The sequence below is a fragment of the Diabrotica undecimpunctata genome, chromosome 9, assembly GCF_040954645.1.
Source record: "Diabrotica undecimpunctata isolate CICGRU chromosome 9, icDiaUnde3, whole genome shotgun sequence".
NCBI classification, from domain to species: Eukaryota; Metazoa; Arthropoda; class Insecta; order Coleoptera; family Chrysomelidae; genus Diabrotica; species Diabrotica undecimpunctata.
The window spans coordinates 5,671,354-5,685,997 of NC_092811.1; the positions used below are offsets into that span (position 1 = coordinate 5,671,354).

Consider the following 14,644-nt stretch of genomic DNA (forward strand, 5'->3'; position numbering starts at 1 on the left):
GCGGAAAATTTAAAACATAAGTTCTGAATTTTAGGCGACAAATTAAAAAAATATGCTCTGTATTTTAGGCGGCAAAATTAGAAAAGTATACTTTTAATTGAAAATAGTCCTAAAATAAAAACTTATTCTATGAAAAAAAATATATTCTCTCTGTCCAAAAATATAGTATACACTTACACATTTTTATATATAAATGTATAACATATCAGACAGGGATAGGATATATATTATTGTACAGGAAAGTTTTTATTTATTATTTTATGGTCATATCTGTTTTCCATTACATTAACAAACCAAAGTCCTGAAAACAACAGAATAAAACACAGACATCTTGACACTTGTTTATTTGTATAATTTTCTTTGGTAAAGTATTGGCAACAAATATCCTCCTCCTCCTCATTCCTTAAACCCTTGTCAGGGTGTGAGTGGGGACACTCTAAATATTGTTAGCTTGCTCAAAGAATATAGCTGTCCGCTGTCCCCATTGGCTGCGAGCTGCGATCCTGTACCCGATTACTACTAGATGGAGAACTTTATGGATTTTTCCACCAATCTTCATTTAATCTTCCCATGGTGTTAGAGATCTTCCTATTAATAAACAAATAAAGATGCCTCTATATTCATTAGTACCTACTGGTTTAAGCTCCAGACCTTCTAATAAAATATTCTTTCTTAAAAGGACTATCTTTAGATAATAAAGTGTAAACTCTAGCATTTCTGTGGTCTGCTCTTCAGGATCATCACAAATTAGCATGTAACTATTGCTCATAAGGTCCATGAAAATCTATAATAATGAAATATTAAAATTAACAATGTATGACTTTTTCTATAAAATAAGGCAACTTTTAGGATGCAATTATAAGAGTTGAGTTTTAAAGATTTTAAAATATATATAGAATATAAATAAGAAATTCATATTGGTTAAGATTTAAAGGTAATTTAACTACAGAAGCAAAATGTACAAAATAGTATTGAGTTTGTATTTACTAACAAAAGTTTAGTCATGTTTAGTATAAATATGTGCTGTTCTTACCTGGGGCTTGTAAAAATAAACTTCTAATATTCAGAATGTTCTTCTCACCCGTCTAAAAAAATAATCTTTTGCTTTGTATTGTACCTTCTTCACTTTTCGCAATGTTTATTAGCTCTATAAAAATTGATGTATACTGATTTTATCTCCTATTTCTAAAATTTGGGATACAATATTTTTATACCGCCATTTGCAATTTGCAAAGACGTGGATTACAATGTTGCCACTAACGGAATATCACATTTTTTTTTCGGTGGATACTCAAAATTCTTTAGAAATAAGTTATTGAAAATGTAATTTGTGATTTTAGTAGAATTTGCTACAATCTTTGTTTTTTTTTTAAACATTGTATAGTATAATCATTATTTGGGTAAATATGCACAACTAGTGAAACCCTGGCAACAGCACTTACGTCAACGTCATACGCCTCTTGCTTCCACCTAACGTGACTAGTAGCGCCGTTACCGGCTGGGCCCGCGCAACTCACTCTCCTCACTTCTGCTATTTTAGTTACACTACTAATTGTGGTATATACTGTGCACTTGTGGTCAAGGTTAGATTTGTTTTACCATGGTACCAATGATAGTACATAAAAAACACTATGGGGGTCTATTTATTCTGTGTTTTGTGACTACAAGTGTCAAACTATTTGTCCCCATGTGAACTGATGTATGAAAAAATTTTAATTGGTCCAATCTTGTTCTTTTTATCTCCAGTTCTGTAGTATAGATTTACGGAAAGATTTACCGCAATTTTTTTTAAGAAAACAAACTCTACTTTTTACTTATTCAATTAAATTTAAGTCTTTAACATTATATTATTTCCGCTCTTTGAAAGTACGATTGACAAAGATGTCTAGGTCTAATGTTCCGGCCTGGGAATGAAGTCGATTATGACATAATTGACAAAATAAATATAATTGATTGGTTTTTCGTCGAATTTTATATACTAAAATTATTTTTTAGATATTTTACAACCTAAGAGTATATGTTTTCCTACTTACTTGAATAAAATTTATCTATTTTTTAACTTCCAATGCTGACGATTTATCTCAAAAACATGCCTCATATCATATGCCACACATGACACATATGACATTTACAATTGACAAATATTCAAAATCTTAACGTTTTTTGTTTACAGTTAATAGATAAGTTCAACATCAATTTAATTTTGGTCTTTTACAACAAAATGAGTTTGACAGGGGTAGGTATTTTAAATTAAATGCTTAAATTCTTATAATTAAATGTTAACAAACTTTTTGCAGGCTATTGAAGAATATTTACCATATTTAAATGAGGAAAATCGACTTAAAACTTACAAAAGTTGGGTTTTCAACAAAAATAAGCCTTGCAGTGTTGATAAAGTAAGCATGGATAGACCTTTTTGTTTTTTATATTTGATTTCATGTTCATCCTGATTATGAACAATATTTTCTGCAATATGTTCAATATGCATCTAATTTGATTCATGTGGGTTTTGTCACAAGTGCATTATAAGTTGTGGTGCCATAAACTAATATACACAGTGTCTTATTTTTTTATAAGTGATTATATGGTTTATCTTTTTATTATTGTTTTTAGATGGCAGAAGCAGGATTTATTTTCATTGGCAGTAAACAAGAACCAGATGCTGTAAGGTGTTTCTTCTGTTGGAAAAATCTGGACGGTTGGGAAGAAACAGACAATCCTTGGAAGGAACATCTAAAGCATGCACCTAACTGTTCATTTGCAAAAATTCAAAAAGCACAAGCCAATATTACTTTAAAACAATTCATTGACCTAAGACATGAGTTGCTGAACAAAATTGTAAATCACTATAAAGAAAAAGAGATTTCTGAGTTATCTAGCCTTGTAAAGAAAGTAGAAACTCGATTAAAAAAATAATTAGTTGACTTATATGCTGTTATTATCTAGTTAAAACTACCATATTTTCAATAATTTGTTCAATAATAATAATAAACTATTTTTACTATTAAGGAATTTATTTGGTATTAGCTAAACCATTTTTGACAATTGTCTAGCAGGTAAGAAAATATAATATATTTTAACTTTAATCAAATAAAAGGTAGATATCAAGCACAGTTCTTTATTCAATCTTGCTCAAGTTCTTCCTCTTCTTCTAATGGCGCTACAACCCTTTGTGAGTCTTGGCCTGCTTAACAATGTTCTTCCATTCTGCCCTGTCGGATACTTTCCTTCGCCACTGCCTGATGTTCATGGTTTTAAGATCCCTCTCTCCGTCGTCTATCCATCTTTTACGGGGCCTTCCTCTTGTTCTGTTTCCTTGGGGCTTCCATCTCTGGACTACTTTTACAGCTTGATTATCTGGCATTCTTTCTAGGTGACCAAGCCAGTTTAGTCTTTGTGACTTTACAAATCTGACAATATCTGCGCTCTGCATTAGTTCATCCAGCTCGTGATTCATTTTAATTCTCCACGAACCATCGCTGCATTGGGTTGGTCCAAATATCTTCCTTAGTATTTTGCGCTCAAATATTCTCAGTTGATTTTCATCAGTGGTTGAGAGGGTCCACGTTTCACATCCATATGTGACCACTGGTCTAATTACTGTTTTGTAGATTCTCAGCTTAGACTCACGATTCAGTAACTCACTTTTCATTAAGTCTTTGTATGCATAAAAGCACTTATTACCGCTAAGAATCCGTGCTTGTATTTCTTGACTGATGTTGTTGTCATTTATTATTGAACCTAGGTAGGGAAAAGTGGAGGCATATTTGTAGGTATGGTTGTCTACCTTCAGATTCTCAGGTTCATTCGATTTTGTGCACTCCATATATTTTGTTTTGCTTTCATTTATATATAGACCAAACGTAGCAGCTTCTCGTTTCAGTTCTATAACTTTTTCACTTAATACACTTTTGTTGCAGCTTATTATGGCAACATCATCCGCATATGCGCATATTTGCATAGATCTTGTATTAATACAGCCGTTTATATCCAGTTTTCTAACAACAGCTTCTAAAGTTAGATTAAAAAGTGTTGTTGATAAGGCATCCCCTTGTCTAACTCCATTTTCAATATCAAAGGCCTGCGTCATATCTCCATCTATTCTCACCATAGCTTTGGAACCCTCCAGAGTCATTCGTATAAGTTTAACCAACTTATTGGGTATCCCTAACATAGATAGTTGCTTTAACATCTTTTGTCGATCTACTCCATCAAACGCCTGTTTGAAATCGATATACAAGTTGTAAATAGGTATGTTATATTCAACACATTTTTCATGTATACCTCTTAACTCAAATCTTGCTCAAGTACTTTCGCTTTTAGAGCATCTTCTACATAGTGGGTGACAGCAGGAAAGAGAAAACTTGTTATGTCATGTTTGTTTTTGAAAGTTAAATAAACATTATTTTTTTGAGACATATTATTTTATTTTTGAGTAGAGATGATATAAATTATTTGAATTTTGTTATAGAAGATGATGTAATAATTCTTCTATCTAAAGTATTTTATTGAATATATAACCTTTTCTTGCAGATTATGGTTAGATATGTCAATTCTTATAGTTTTTTGTCCATAATTTGCTGATATGTTTTCTGACATGTGTTTTTCTGATGTTTTTGAGGCTAATGTTTGTTTAGTATATTTATTCTTGAGTTCCATCATAAGTTTGAGGTTAAAACTTATTGGGACGCCCATTTTGTTTTACTGTTTAGCTGTATTTAGTGTCTTTCTTGGTCAAACCTCTACATTTTGTCATCTACATATATATCTATTGTTTATCTATCTATTTTCATCTACAATTTTTAACATCTACATCTTTACCCCCAATAAAGCTCCCTGACTAGAGCAATGCAGTCTTTGTTGAGTTTTGTGTAAGAAAAGCTTTTTATTATCAACTTTTTTGCGACAAAGTTAAAACCAATCAGGAGGGAAACACATCCAATTTTAAGTTAAGACATATTTACTGGAAGTACAGGCACCTTTTTCCTCAATTACTTGCAGAAGAAAACCAATTTTTCGAATATTTCAGAATGAATCCACACACCTTTTATTTTATTTTGTCACAAATTAAATAGACTTAGAAAGAACATGGCGAATTACCTACCACAAAACTCTATTCTTCCATAAGAGAGATTGTTGTCACATTGAAGTAAGTAAACACTATTTTTTGGTAGGTTTATATGTACATTATATATATTTTTAACTTCATTATATATATATTTAACACTCATCAGCGTCAAGTGCCTGAAACCAGAATAAAACGTTCATTCCGGTAAAAGTCTGAGTCAGACTACCAGTGCGCTGGTGCATTTTAGCCTTAATACGAAGGATTATGTACACACCAGCTGTCTAACTCTGAAAACCAGCATTCATCTTGGATGTACCTTTTCTTATCTGAGTATAAAATATATGTTTATTGAGAGTTTGATGAGTGTTTATCAACACTACATATACCTACCTACCTCCTCAGTGGCAGATCCAGGAATTTTTGTCAGGGGGGTCATGAGTCTTGAGGGTTATTTTAAGTGATATATTAAACCAATGAGAAGTTATTAAAACCCAAATACCGTACGGGTGCAAAGAAGGGGTCTTAAACTTGCAACACTGCAATACACTTACTCAATGTAAGTGTAAACATTTTAATGAATGTATTAAACATTTGAAACATCCTTCGAACTTTGAAATGTTCGAAGGATGCTGAAGATTTCGTGGACAGAGCATGTGACCAACAACGAGGTGTTGAGAAGAATGAGGACTGAGAGAGAACTAAAGATTGTAAAAAACACAAAAACGAGTTATCTAGGACATATTTACAGAGGAGAAAAATATAACTTTCTACGACTTATAATGGAAGGGAAAGTAGAAGGAAAAAGAGGTCCAGAACGAGCTGGCTGAAGAATGTAAGAGACTGGACAGGCATGGACACACATTTGATACTAAGAACAGCTCAAGATAGAGAGCAATTTGCTGTAGTTATGCCACCTTTCCGTAATGAAGAAGGAACCTTAAGAAGAAATGTAAACAGCATTTTATTTAAATTAATTTATTCAACAAAAAACATAATATAATTTAAGAATAGTTATTTCTATTATTAGGCTACAACAACAGCCGGCAACGAGTGGTAAATAAAAGTTCAGTGATTAAAAATACTGTAAGAATGAGATAAGTAAATATATAATTTTATAAAATGTATTATTTTCGCCTATCCGATTTAGCAAATCGCTCTATGATTGCATCAACATCTAGAGAAATTTCAGGATGCACATTGATGAGTGCTAAACCAGTTAACTTTCCCCCGAAGTTCTATTTCTAAGCCAAGTCTTTAGAAGCTTAAGCCTAGAAAAATTACGCTCTGCTGTTACACTGACTGGCAGTATAATTAATATTTGCAGAAATATTCTGATATTTGGATACATATGAATATCGCTAAGTTTTCCATTATTTTGCACGACTCTTTTCCACTTTTGAATCCAAAGTGAAAACTCTTGTTCTACTGTGGAATATGCAGTAGATGGTCCAATAATATCCTGGAAGGTGTCAACATTTTTTTCTTAATGCAACTTTATCTTCTGGTGTGTTATCAGTTTTAGGCAAAATAACTCGAAGATTAAATAGATTCATAACTTTCGGTGAAAGTGGTTCTTCTAAATCAGTTAAAATATTGTCTAAAAGGGGTAAATAAATAGATCTTCGGAAACATTTTTCGTAAGAGTTAGCAGCTTGTTTTTGACGAGAAACTATACGAGGCATCTTCAATTCAATGTCTAGTTGTACAGCTATTTCCTTTACTTTATAGTAAAGTTTGCTAAAAACAGATTCAGCATTTGATCTTTTATTTTGAAGAATGCATTTAGTGTCCTCTATGGCCTCAGTAGCCTTCTCCAAATCTAATTTTGGTGATTGAAGAAGACGACTAAGTGATACAGTTGTACCTAAAAAATCACTGAGATAAACTACTGAAATAAGAAATTCTGGGCTCCTAATAGTTTGCATTAATGAAAATGCATCAGCTGACATTTTACTGTCCTTCCACGTAGAAATTGTTTGGAGATCGTTGTATATTTTGATGATTGGTTCGCCCTGGAACTGAAGATGATCTTTATGCCTTTCAACTCAAAGAGTTTCACAAATACCTTAGACAGCAGCTCCCAGTTCCTTTATTTGTATTCACTAACGTATCAGACAGAGCTAATGCAACACAATTCACTTTGTTATTATTTATTGTAGAGAAATTATAAAATATAGCACACAGTCTCAACAATTATAATACATATTCAAATTACAAACAACCAATTCCTAGAAAAAACTGAAGAATAGAAATACCTAATACAAAATAAAAATGTGCTGATTTGGTGTGAAAAGTAATGTCATCTACATTGAATGTGAAATAATGTGTGGGCGGTAATTCTATCTCATCGATAATCGAACAATTCTCTGGCACTCAATTGAGCAATTGACAAAGTTTGAAAATCGCGCAAGTTAGGGTAGCGTTAGTCGAGGTATTACTGTATTCAGAATTATTGATTTTTTTAAAGAGCAATGTAAAAAGGCTTCCACATAATTCTACACTTACCCCTAGAATAAATGAGTTTGAATCATTTCAAGTCTTGGTTTGCTGCTGCTTATAGGGTAGATGGGTTTTAAATTATTTTTTTAGGATTATTTGATTGATATTTAATTTTGTTTGGGGGGGGGGTCATTACCCCCGTGACCCTCACCCTTGGATCCGCCACTGTATCTCCTCTTTTTAACTCATTATTAATGCTACTCCTCCAAATGAATGCAATTAAACAAAATTTATAATATAAATAATAAGTCTAATTTATTAACATTAAATCCCTCTACTTAAATTATCTTATAAAACACAGCACGACCAACAATACAACGTTAACACTTAAAAATACTTTAACTTTGCCGGAATTATTTGAACCAGTTCCCGGAACGTAAATAGTTCCTTTATCTCCGAATGCTCCCTCTTCTCCGGTGCTTTCATCAGTATGGCCATTACCGCCGTTGCACAAATCGGACTTACAAGCCCTATAGTAGGTTCTATGAGTAGCATCTTCAATGATTTTATTTGAGTACGTTGGTTTGTCGAGGCAAGTTCTTGTTATCGATTGGAGCTTGTTTCTAGGATCCTACAAAGTTAACAGTGTTTTAGTACAATCTAATGATAAGAGAAAAGTTGGTAGGTATTAGAAGTAAGTATACAAAAGTATACAGGTCTGTGAGCAATTTGGTATGAAAATAAACATTAAAAAAACCAAAGTGATGTCAATCCGAAAAAACCAAAACGTACCTCAACCTTGCACAATAAATGGGCACATTTTAGAACAGGTCAATAGATTTAAGTACCTGGGATGTTGGATCGATAGCAGCCTAAATCCTGATCTAGAAATAAGATCGAGAATAGAACAGGCCAGAAAATCTTTCGAAAAAATAAAAAAACTGCTTTGTGATTCTCGAATAAAACTCGAAATTCGACTATGTTTATCAGAATGCTACGTCTGGTCGACTCTTCTATATGCAGTTGAAACGTGGACCCTTAACAAATCAACCGTAAATAAATTGGAGGCCTTTGAAATGTGGATCTACCGGAGAATACTCAAAATTTCATGGATATCGCATACCTCAAACGAAGAAGTGCTGTTAACACAGTAAAAGTTAGAAAAACATCATACCTAGGCCACATACTGAGAAATAATAAGTACCAATATCCAAGTTCCAACTTATAGTGAAAGGAAAAATCGAGGGAAAGAGAGGCCTCGGAAGGAAAAGACTATCGTGGCTCAGAAACATCCGACAATGGACAGGGCTAAATTTTGAACAGCTGAAGATAGAGAAGAGTTTAAAATTGTAGTAGCCAACCTCCATTGAGGAGAGGGCACTTTAAGAAGAAGATACAAAAATATTTAATAATAATAATAATAAAGGTCTTTATTTTTCCTTCAAATTCATACAATACACAAAATATATAAATTATAGAATATGCATAAAATACAATAAGAAAGAAAAAACGCCGAAGATCAGTTGGTGCTGATTTCAAGAAATCAGTACCTCTGCTTTTCATCTTAAGCAAGAGAGAAAAAAAATATAATATATTTTTTTGCATGTTATGTAACAATCAATTAAAAACCATAACCAATAGAAACATTTAACATTTAAATATTGTCCAAAAACTATCACACAGTTTATACATACTTCATAACAGGTCATCAAATAGTTGCACATGTGTTACTCACTTAGCAATTTAGATTTAAGAGATTTCTTAAAAGATAAAATCGATTTTAATTTTAATTCTTTAGCTAATCCATTATATACTTTCGATATTTGATATGTAAATGAATTTTTGAATTGTTCTGTACGATGTGGCGGAGCTGTAATTGTATTTTTATATCTTGTATTAACATTATGTATGTCAGTTCTGTATATAATTTTTTTAAAAAGATATGCTGGTAGAGAATTTTTGATAATTTTGTGGAAAAGACAAGCAGCATGTAGAAATCTTCTCTTTTCCATGTTCAACCATTTAACATGTTTTAATTTGTGAGAAATAGGCTGGTGTCTTCTTACACCACAGATCAGACGAAGACACGAATTTTGAACCACCTGAATTCTTCTCCTGTCATCTGAACTAATACAAGGCCCATACACAACATCTCCATAGTTAAATTTTGATAGTACCAGACTTTCGCACAATATTCTTTTTACTTTGTATGACAGATAGCGGCGATTATGGTAAATTGTTCTTAGACTGAGAAATGCTTTACTCACACAGGTGTTAATATGTTTTGTAAATTTGAGGTGATTATCTAAAGTTAAACCTAAATTTTTTGCACTAGTTACAGGTTTAATGATTTCATTATTAACAACTATTTCAATGATGTTACTCATTTCCAAACACACCCTGTTTGGACCAAAAACCACCAGATTAGTTTTTTTAGAGTTTATATTTAATGCATGATTTCTTGCCCAAGCAATCAATGATTTAATATCTTGATTAACAATCTCAATAGCACTTGCTCTGTCAACCGGGTAAAATGAGTGGTAAATTTGTGTATCATCTGCATAGAGATGAAATTTACAGGTATTCAAGGAGGTACCAATATTGGTGGTGTATAAAGTAAATAAGATTGTACCTAAGATTGATGATGATGATTTTATCATAAGATAACGATCGTCAGAAAGTTGAAGCCTAAAAATCATACGAACAAGCTGAATTTTGCAGAGAATATTAATTTTGGGATTCCAAAAAAGATGCAAAAAAGTTTACCACTTTTACCCCCGGGCTTCTCCCTAAAACCCCCTCGCAGGGGGGTAAAAACTTGAAAAAATCGATTTACCAAGAATCTGTACACCTTAGAAAAAATGTTTTAAATAAAAAATGTAGCTGAGATAATTTTAAACAAAAATGGTTATAAGCATTTTTTGTGTAGAATGAACTGTTCTCTTAGAAACAACGCTTGAAGCCACCGTCGAATTTGAATGTCAGTTACGCACGCGAAATCAATGTTCATTAAAGTTTTTATCAGCTGGACGGTAAAAACTCGATATCTTTTGATACAAATGTCCTATCGTCAAAAATTAAGATTCGTTTTAAAGACAAAGAGTGCAGCTTTCGTATGCAGTTTTTGTATTTTGCCGAGAATGAACTTAGTTTTTATAAAGGTGTTAAATAAATTAACGTGGCGCGATTTTTGCCATTTTTTACCATTCTCGTGAGATCAATAAAATTGGTCACTTTCATTGACCAGTTGTAGTAAACTTTTCATTTTTAGAGATCAATCTGACGAATGGACTAGGGCACAAGTCCTTTAACAAGGTGGACTGACGATTTCGGCGTATACAAACTTGATGCAAAGTCAAAGTGCACAGAATAGAGAGATATGAAAACATTCGAGGAAAGCTTAAGTCTAGAAGTGGACAAATTTATAAGCTGAATGATAAAGCAATCTGAAGACTGATGTAATCCTAGTTTCGCCTGAAATTAATCACCAACACATCTGTTCTAGTTGTCTCCATCATACAATATCACATATTCAATTTTATTATTGAGTATTCATCACAGAATCTCTCTAATTATCCTATCATACGCTTTCTTAAGATTAAGAAATACCATCGGAGTGTCAATCCATATAATTTTTCATTTGCTGCCTTAAAATCAACCTAGCCACACGGCAGTGGGTGTAATTATACTCACCTTGTAGTCCTGTCTCACTACATAGCAGTATTTTTTGTCGCATTCTAGTATATCTGTGTCTTTTGATCCAGGATCATCTAAACAGTGTGTATCTGCATCGTCCTCAGTCGCAGAACACGCATAACATTTCAGAAAAGCTGAAAATAGTTACATCTGATTAAAACAAATTCTAACGTTAAGAAAATTTAATAAAACATTTTATGACAGGGTTCGATAATAAATAAATTGTAATTTAGTAGAACTTTCATTGAGACAAACTTAATATAGAGTCAAAGAACGAAATGTGGGAGTAACGTCCATTAAACATTTGAATTAAGTTCGAAATAATGGTTCGAAAAAAAAGTCGGTCAGATAGCCAAGCGGGCTAGGTGGCCGATTCTCATTCGCTTCACTCTCGAATGGTTCAGTGGATGTGGGTTCGAGCTCCAGCTCGGTGTACAGAAAAATAAAAACGGCTAACGCAGCAGTTTAAAATTCTAGATGAATCTGTGGCTTAGACTATAATATGCTGGTGTCTGATCGGCCTATGGTGGAGCAGTACGGCAAGAGATAAGGGCTTGCGGCTCGGTATGGGTTTAAGAAAGGGAAATCAGCAATAGACGCAGTCAGTCGGATCACGGAATGAACTGTCATAAAAAATTCCTTTAACTGCTCGAGCTGGAGAGTTATAAGTGAAATACTGGAGAAATTGGAATTATCCCCATACCTCCAAAACATAGTGAGAGAATACTTCTTAAGTAGATAGATATACTCCATCTACTCTGAATCCAAATAACGCCAGACAAGATTCACCTGGTATGGTCTTTAGAAGATTTCCACTTCTCCACAAAAAAATACAAATGCAAATGCGATTGGTAAATGTGTCAAATATCAAAAATGTACTCTGTTTGATGCAGTGTATTCGCTCCGTGCGTGACCATGGTAGGAGTACCTTGAAACGATGCCAGCGTGCGTAGCGGCGAAATATGACACAATTGGCCCTACCTTTTTACATAAATTTTATCAAAAATGTGTGCAAATACATGTTGCGTATTTAGTTGTGCTAATAATAGCAAAAATAGTAAGTGTAGTTTTTATAGGTTCCCAAAGATTACATATAAATTAGAGAAAAGAAAAAGATGGATCCGTGCTATTAATATGAAAAAGGAAATATCACGTAACCTCATTTTTATGCAATTGAAATATTTAAATAATTTACCTTAAATGATGTTTTATAAGGCTTCAAGCTAACTGCAGAGTGCCTGATGACTTTAGCTTTTATATCATAACTTTTACTATTACTGTTTTTAATTATATGCTCTTTCACGTGAAAAACTTGATTTGCCAGTACTAGATTTTTAACTTTTCTTTTCCGTTTGGGCTTAAAAAGATATATTATGATGAATTTTGAGAAACCCAGTTTTTAATACTACATTTATTTTGTACATAAACTGAAAAAATATAGTTAAAAAGTTAATTATTAATAATTGTCAATTTCGCCTGTATTTAACAATGTCAAACATATGTCATTAATATTATATGTTTAACCTGAAAATTGGTAGACTCCAAAACTGTCAGATGAAGGCAGTAGGTGTCGCGTCAGTCACGCACGGAGCGAATAAGCATAATAAAAAGAAGAAAGAAAAGAACAGAAGCTGGAAAAAGAAAGACATATGAAATAAAATAGTAATAGTGACAGTTATAGTGTGTGTATTTAGTATTTTTGTGTATCGTTTTAATGATTGTATTGAAAGAACGGAAACATTGAAGCATTTAAAAATTTTTGTTGAATAAACTTCTTTTTTGTTTGTTAGCCTTATTTGCAGATGAAAGGTAGATTGCCATTGAAGACATAGAATACCAAACAGTACCCCCGATTACAATTGAAGAAGTCGCGGCAGCTATTAGAAAAACTAAAGATGGGAAAGCTGTAGGGCCTGACAAATTTTATACATAATTCCTAAAACTTATGGACAAACAAGAAATTAAATGGATAACGACTATATTTCACAAAATATATGTAGGTAACTGGAAATATTCCCCAAAGCTGGTCATTGTCGACCTTCGTAACTGTACCAAAAAAATTAAATGCCAAGACATGCGAAGACTACAGAATATTTAACCTAATGAGCCACTTACTTAAAACGTTTTTAAAAGTGATACTTAAATAACAGAATATATAAAGGTGCAGGGATGTCAACTGTGATATATATATATATATATATATATATATATATATATATATATATATATATATATATATATATATATATATATATATATATATTTGTTTCATCGACTACAAAAAGACATTTGATAGAGTAAAACATGACAAAATCTTAATGGGGTCCTTACAGGTCAAAAAAGACGACAAACCTAGGTTTAAAAAGGTTATAGACAAAGTATAGTGGAAGGAACCAATAAAAAAGGTATTATAAAAATAGATCGCGAATAAACTAAATCCTGAGATAAGGGATTAGATTTATTTGGTAAACATGTCTGGAGAACGTTAAAGTAAAAAGTTTCTCAGTAATATAATGATTAACTTACCTGTGGATTTGTTAACACACAACACTAATATACTAAACAAAATAATGTACGACTTTAGATCCATTTTTATTAGTAATATTATTCTAAACGTAGTAATATTAATAATTGATATCAAATACGATATTTTAAAAAACAATTACCCACAAATCTTACTGATCACTGATAAGTACTTATCAATGAAAGATATATTTTTATCAGTACTTACTCATTTCGTAGAGATTTCACAAAAGAATTTATTTTTGTTTATTAGAAATAGTTCTTGATAAAAGCCTCCAGGAAATTCGCTTTTGTGTAAGATGTATCTAATTATATTCTAATCGCCATTCTTTATCCTTCGGGGATCTAGATTTTTTATCCTTTAGTCCATTCTTCATCGGTGAGTTGTGTTAGATGATCTGCAAATCATAATTTTGCCTTTGTTATACATATTTTCTATATTATATTTGTGTTCTGCGAATACTTATCTTATCACATGGTAGGTCATCATCATCATCATTTGACTCTACAACTATATGTGAGTCGCGGCCGCGTTTACTATTTCCCTCCATTGTTGTCGGTCCTGAGCAGCTATTTCCCATTGCTTTATTCCCATTTTGCGTAGATCACTGGCTACTGCGTCCTTCCATCTCTTTCTTGGGCGACCAACTGACCTTCTGCAATCGGGCCTTTCCCAGAAAGAATGTGGCGTTCAGGAGTCTTTCGTCACTCGATCTTAGTACGTGGCCCGCCTATCTTATTCGGTTTGCTTTAATGTAGCGTACTATGTTTTCATCTCCATATACTGTCTGGAGTTCATCATTGTGTCTTCTTCTCCATTCTCCTGTTGTCTCTTCTCTGCAAGGCCCATAGATAGTCCGCAGTATCTTTCTTTCCCGTACCAGTAATTTTGTCGTTTCCCGCTGGTTCAGAGTCCAT

General features: G+C 32.7%; 2 protein-coding genes and 1 long non-coding RNA gene across 3 annotated transcripts; 1 reads left to right on the plus strand and 2 right to left on the minus strand.

Moving 5' to 3' along the window:
* Positions 1–329: 329 nt before the first annotated feature.
* LOC140449449 (uncharacterized) lies at positions 330–1,314 on the minus strand. Its single transcript, XR_011951799.1, has 2 exons — positions 1,034–1,314; positions 330–784 (listed from the first exon to the last, which is right to left on the minus strand). It is a non-coding gene; the product is annotated as an uncharacterized lncRNA (long non-coding RNA).
* Positions 1,315–2,107: 793 nt separating this feature from the next.
* Positions 2,108–3,004, plus strand: LOC140449448 (baculoviral IAP repeat-containing protein 5-like). The gene is made up of 3 exons (XM_072542625.1): positions 2,108–2,236; positions 2,298–2,396; positions 2,614–3,004. The coding sequence occupies exons 1-3, from the start codon at positions 2,222–2,224 to the stop codon at positions 2,914–2,916; spliced, it is 417 nt and encodes a 138-aa protein (XP_072398726.1). The 5' UTR covers positions 2,108–2,221; the 3' UTR covers positions 2,917–3,004.
* Positions 3,005–7,796: 4,792 nt separating this feature from the next.
* LOC140449450 (uncharacterized) lies at positions 7,797–13,888 on the minus strand. The gene is made up of 3 exons (XM_072542626.1): positions 13,730–13,888; positions 11,201–11,337; positions 7,797–8,138 (listed from the first exon to the last, which is right to left on the minus strand). Exons 1-3 carry the CDS (start codon positions 13,791–13,793, stop codon positions 7,851–7,853), a joined length of 489 nt encoding a protein of 162 aa, XP_072398727.1. The 5' UTR covers positions 13,794–13,888; the 3' UTR covers positions 7,797–7,850.
* Positions 13,889–14,644: the final 756 nt, after the last annotated feature.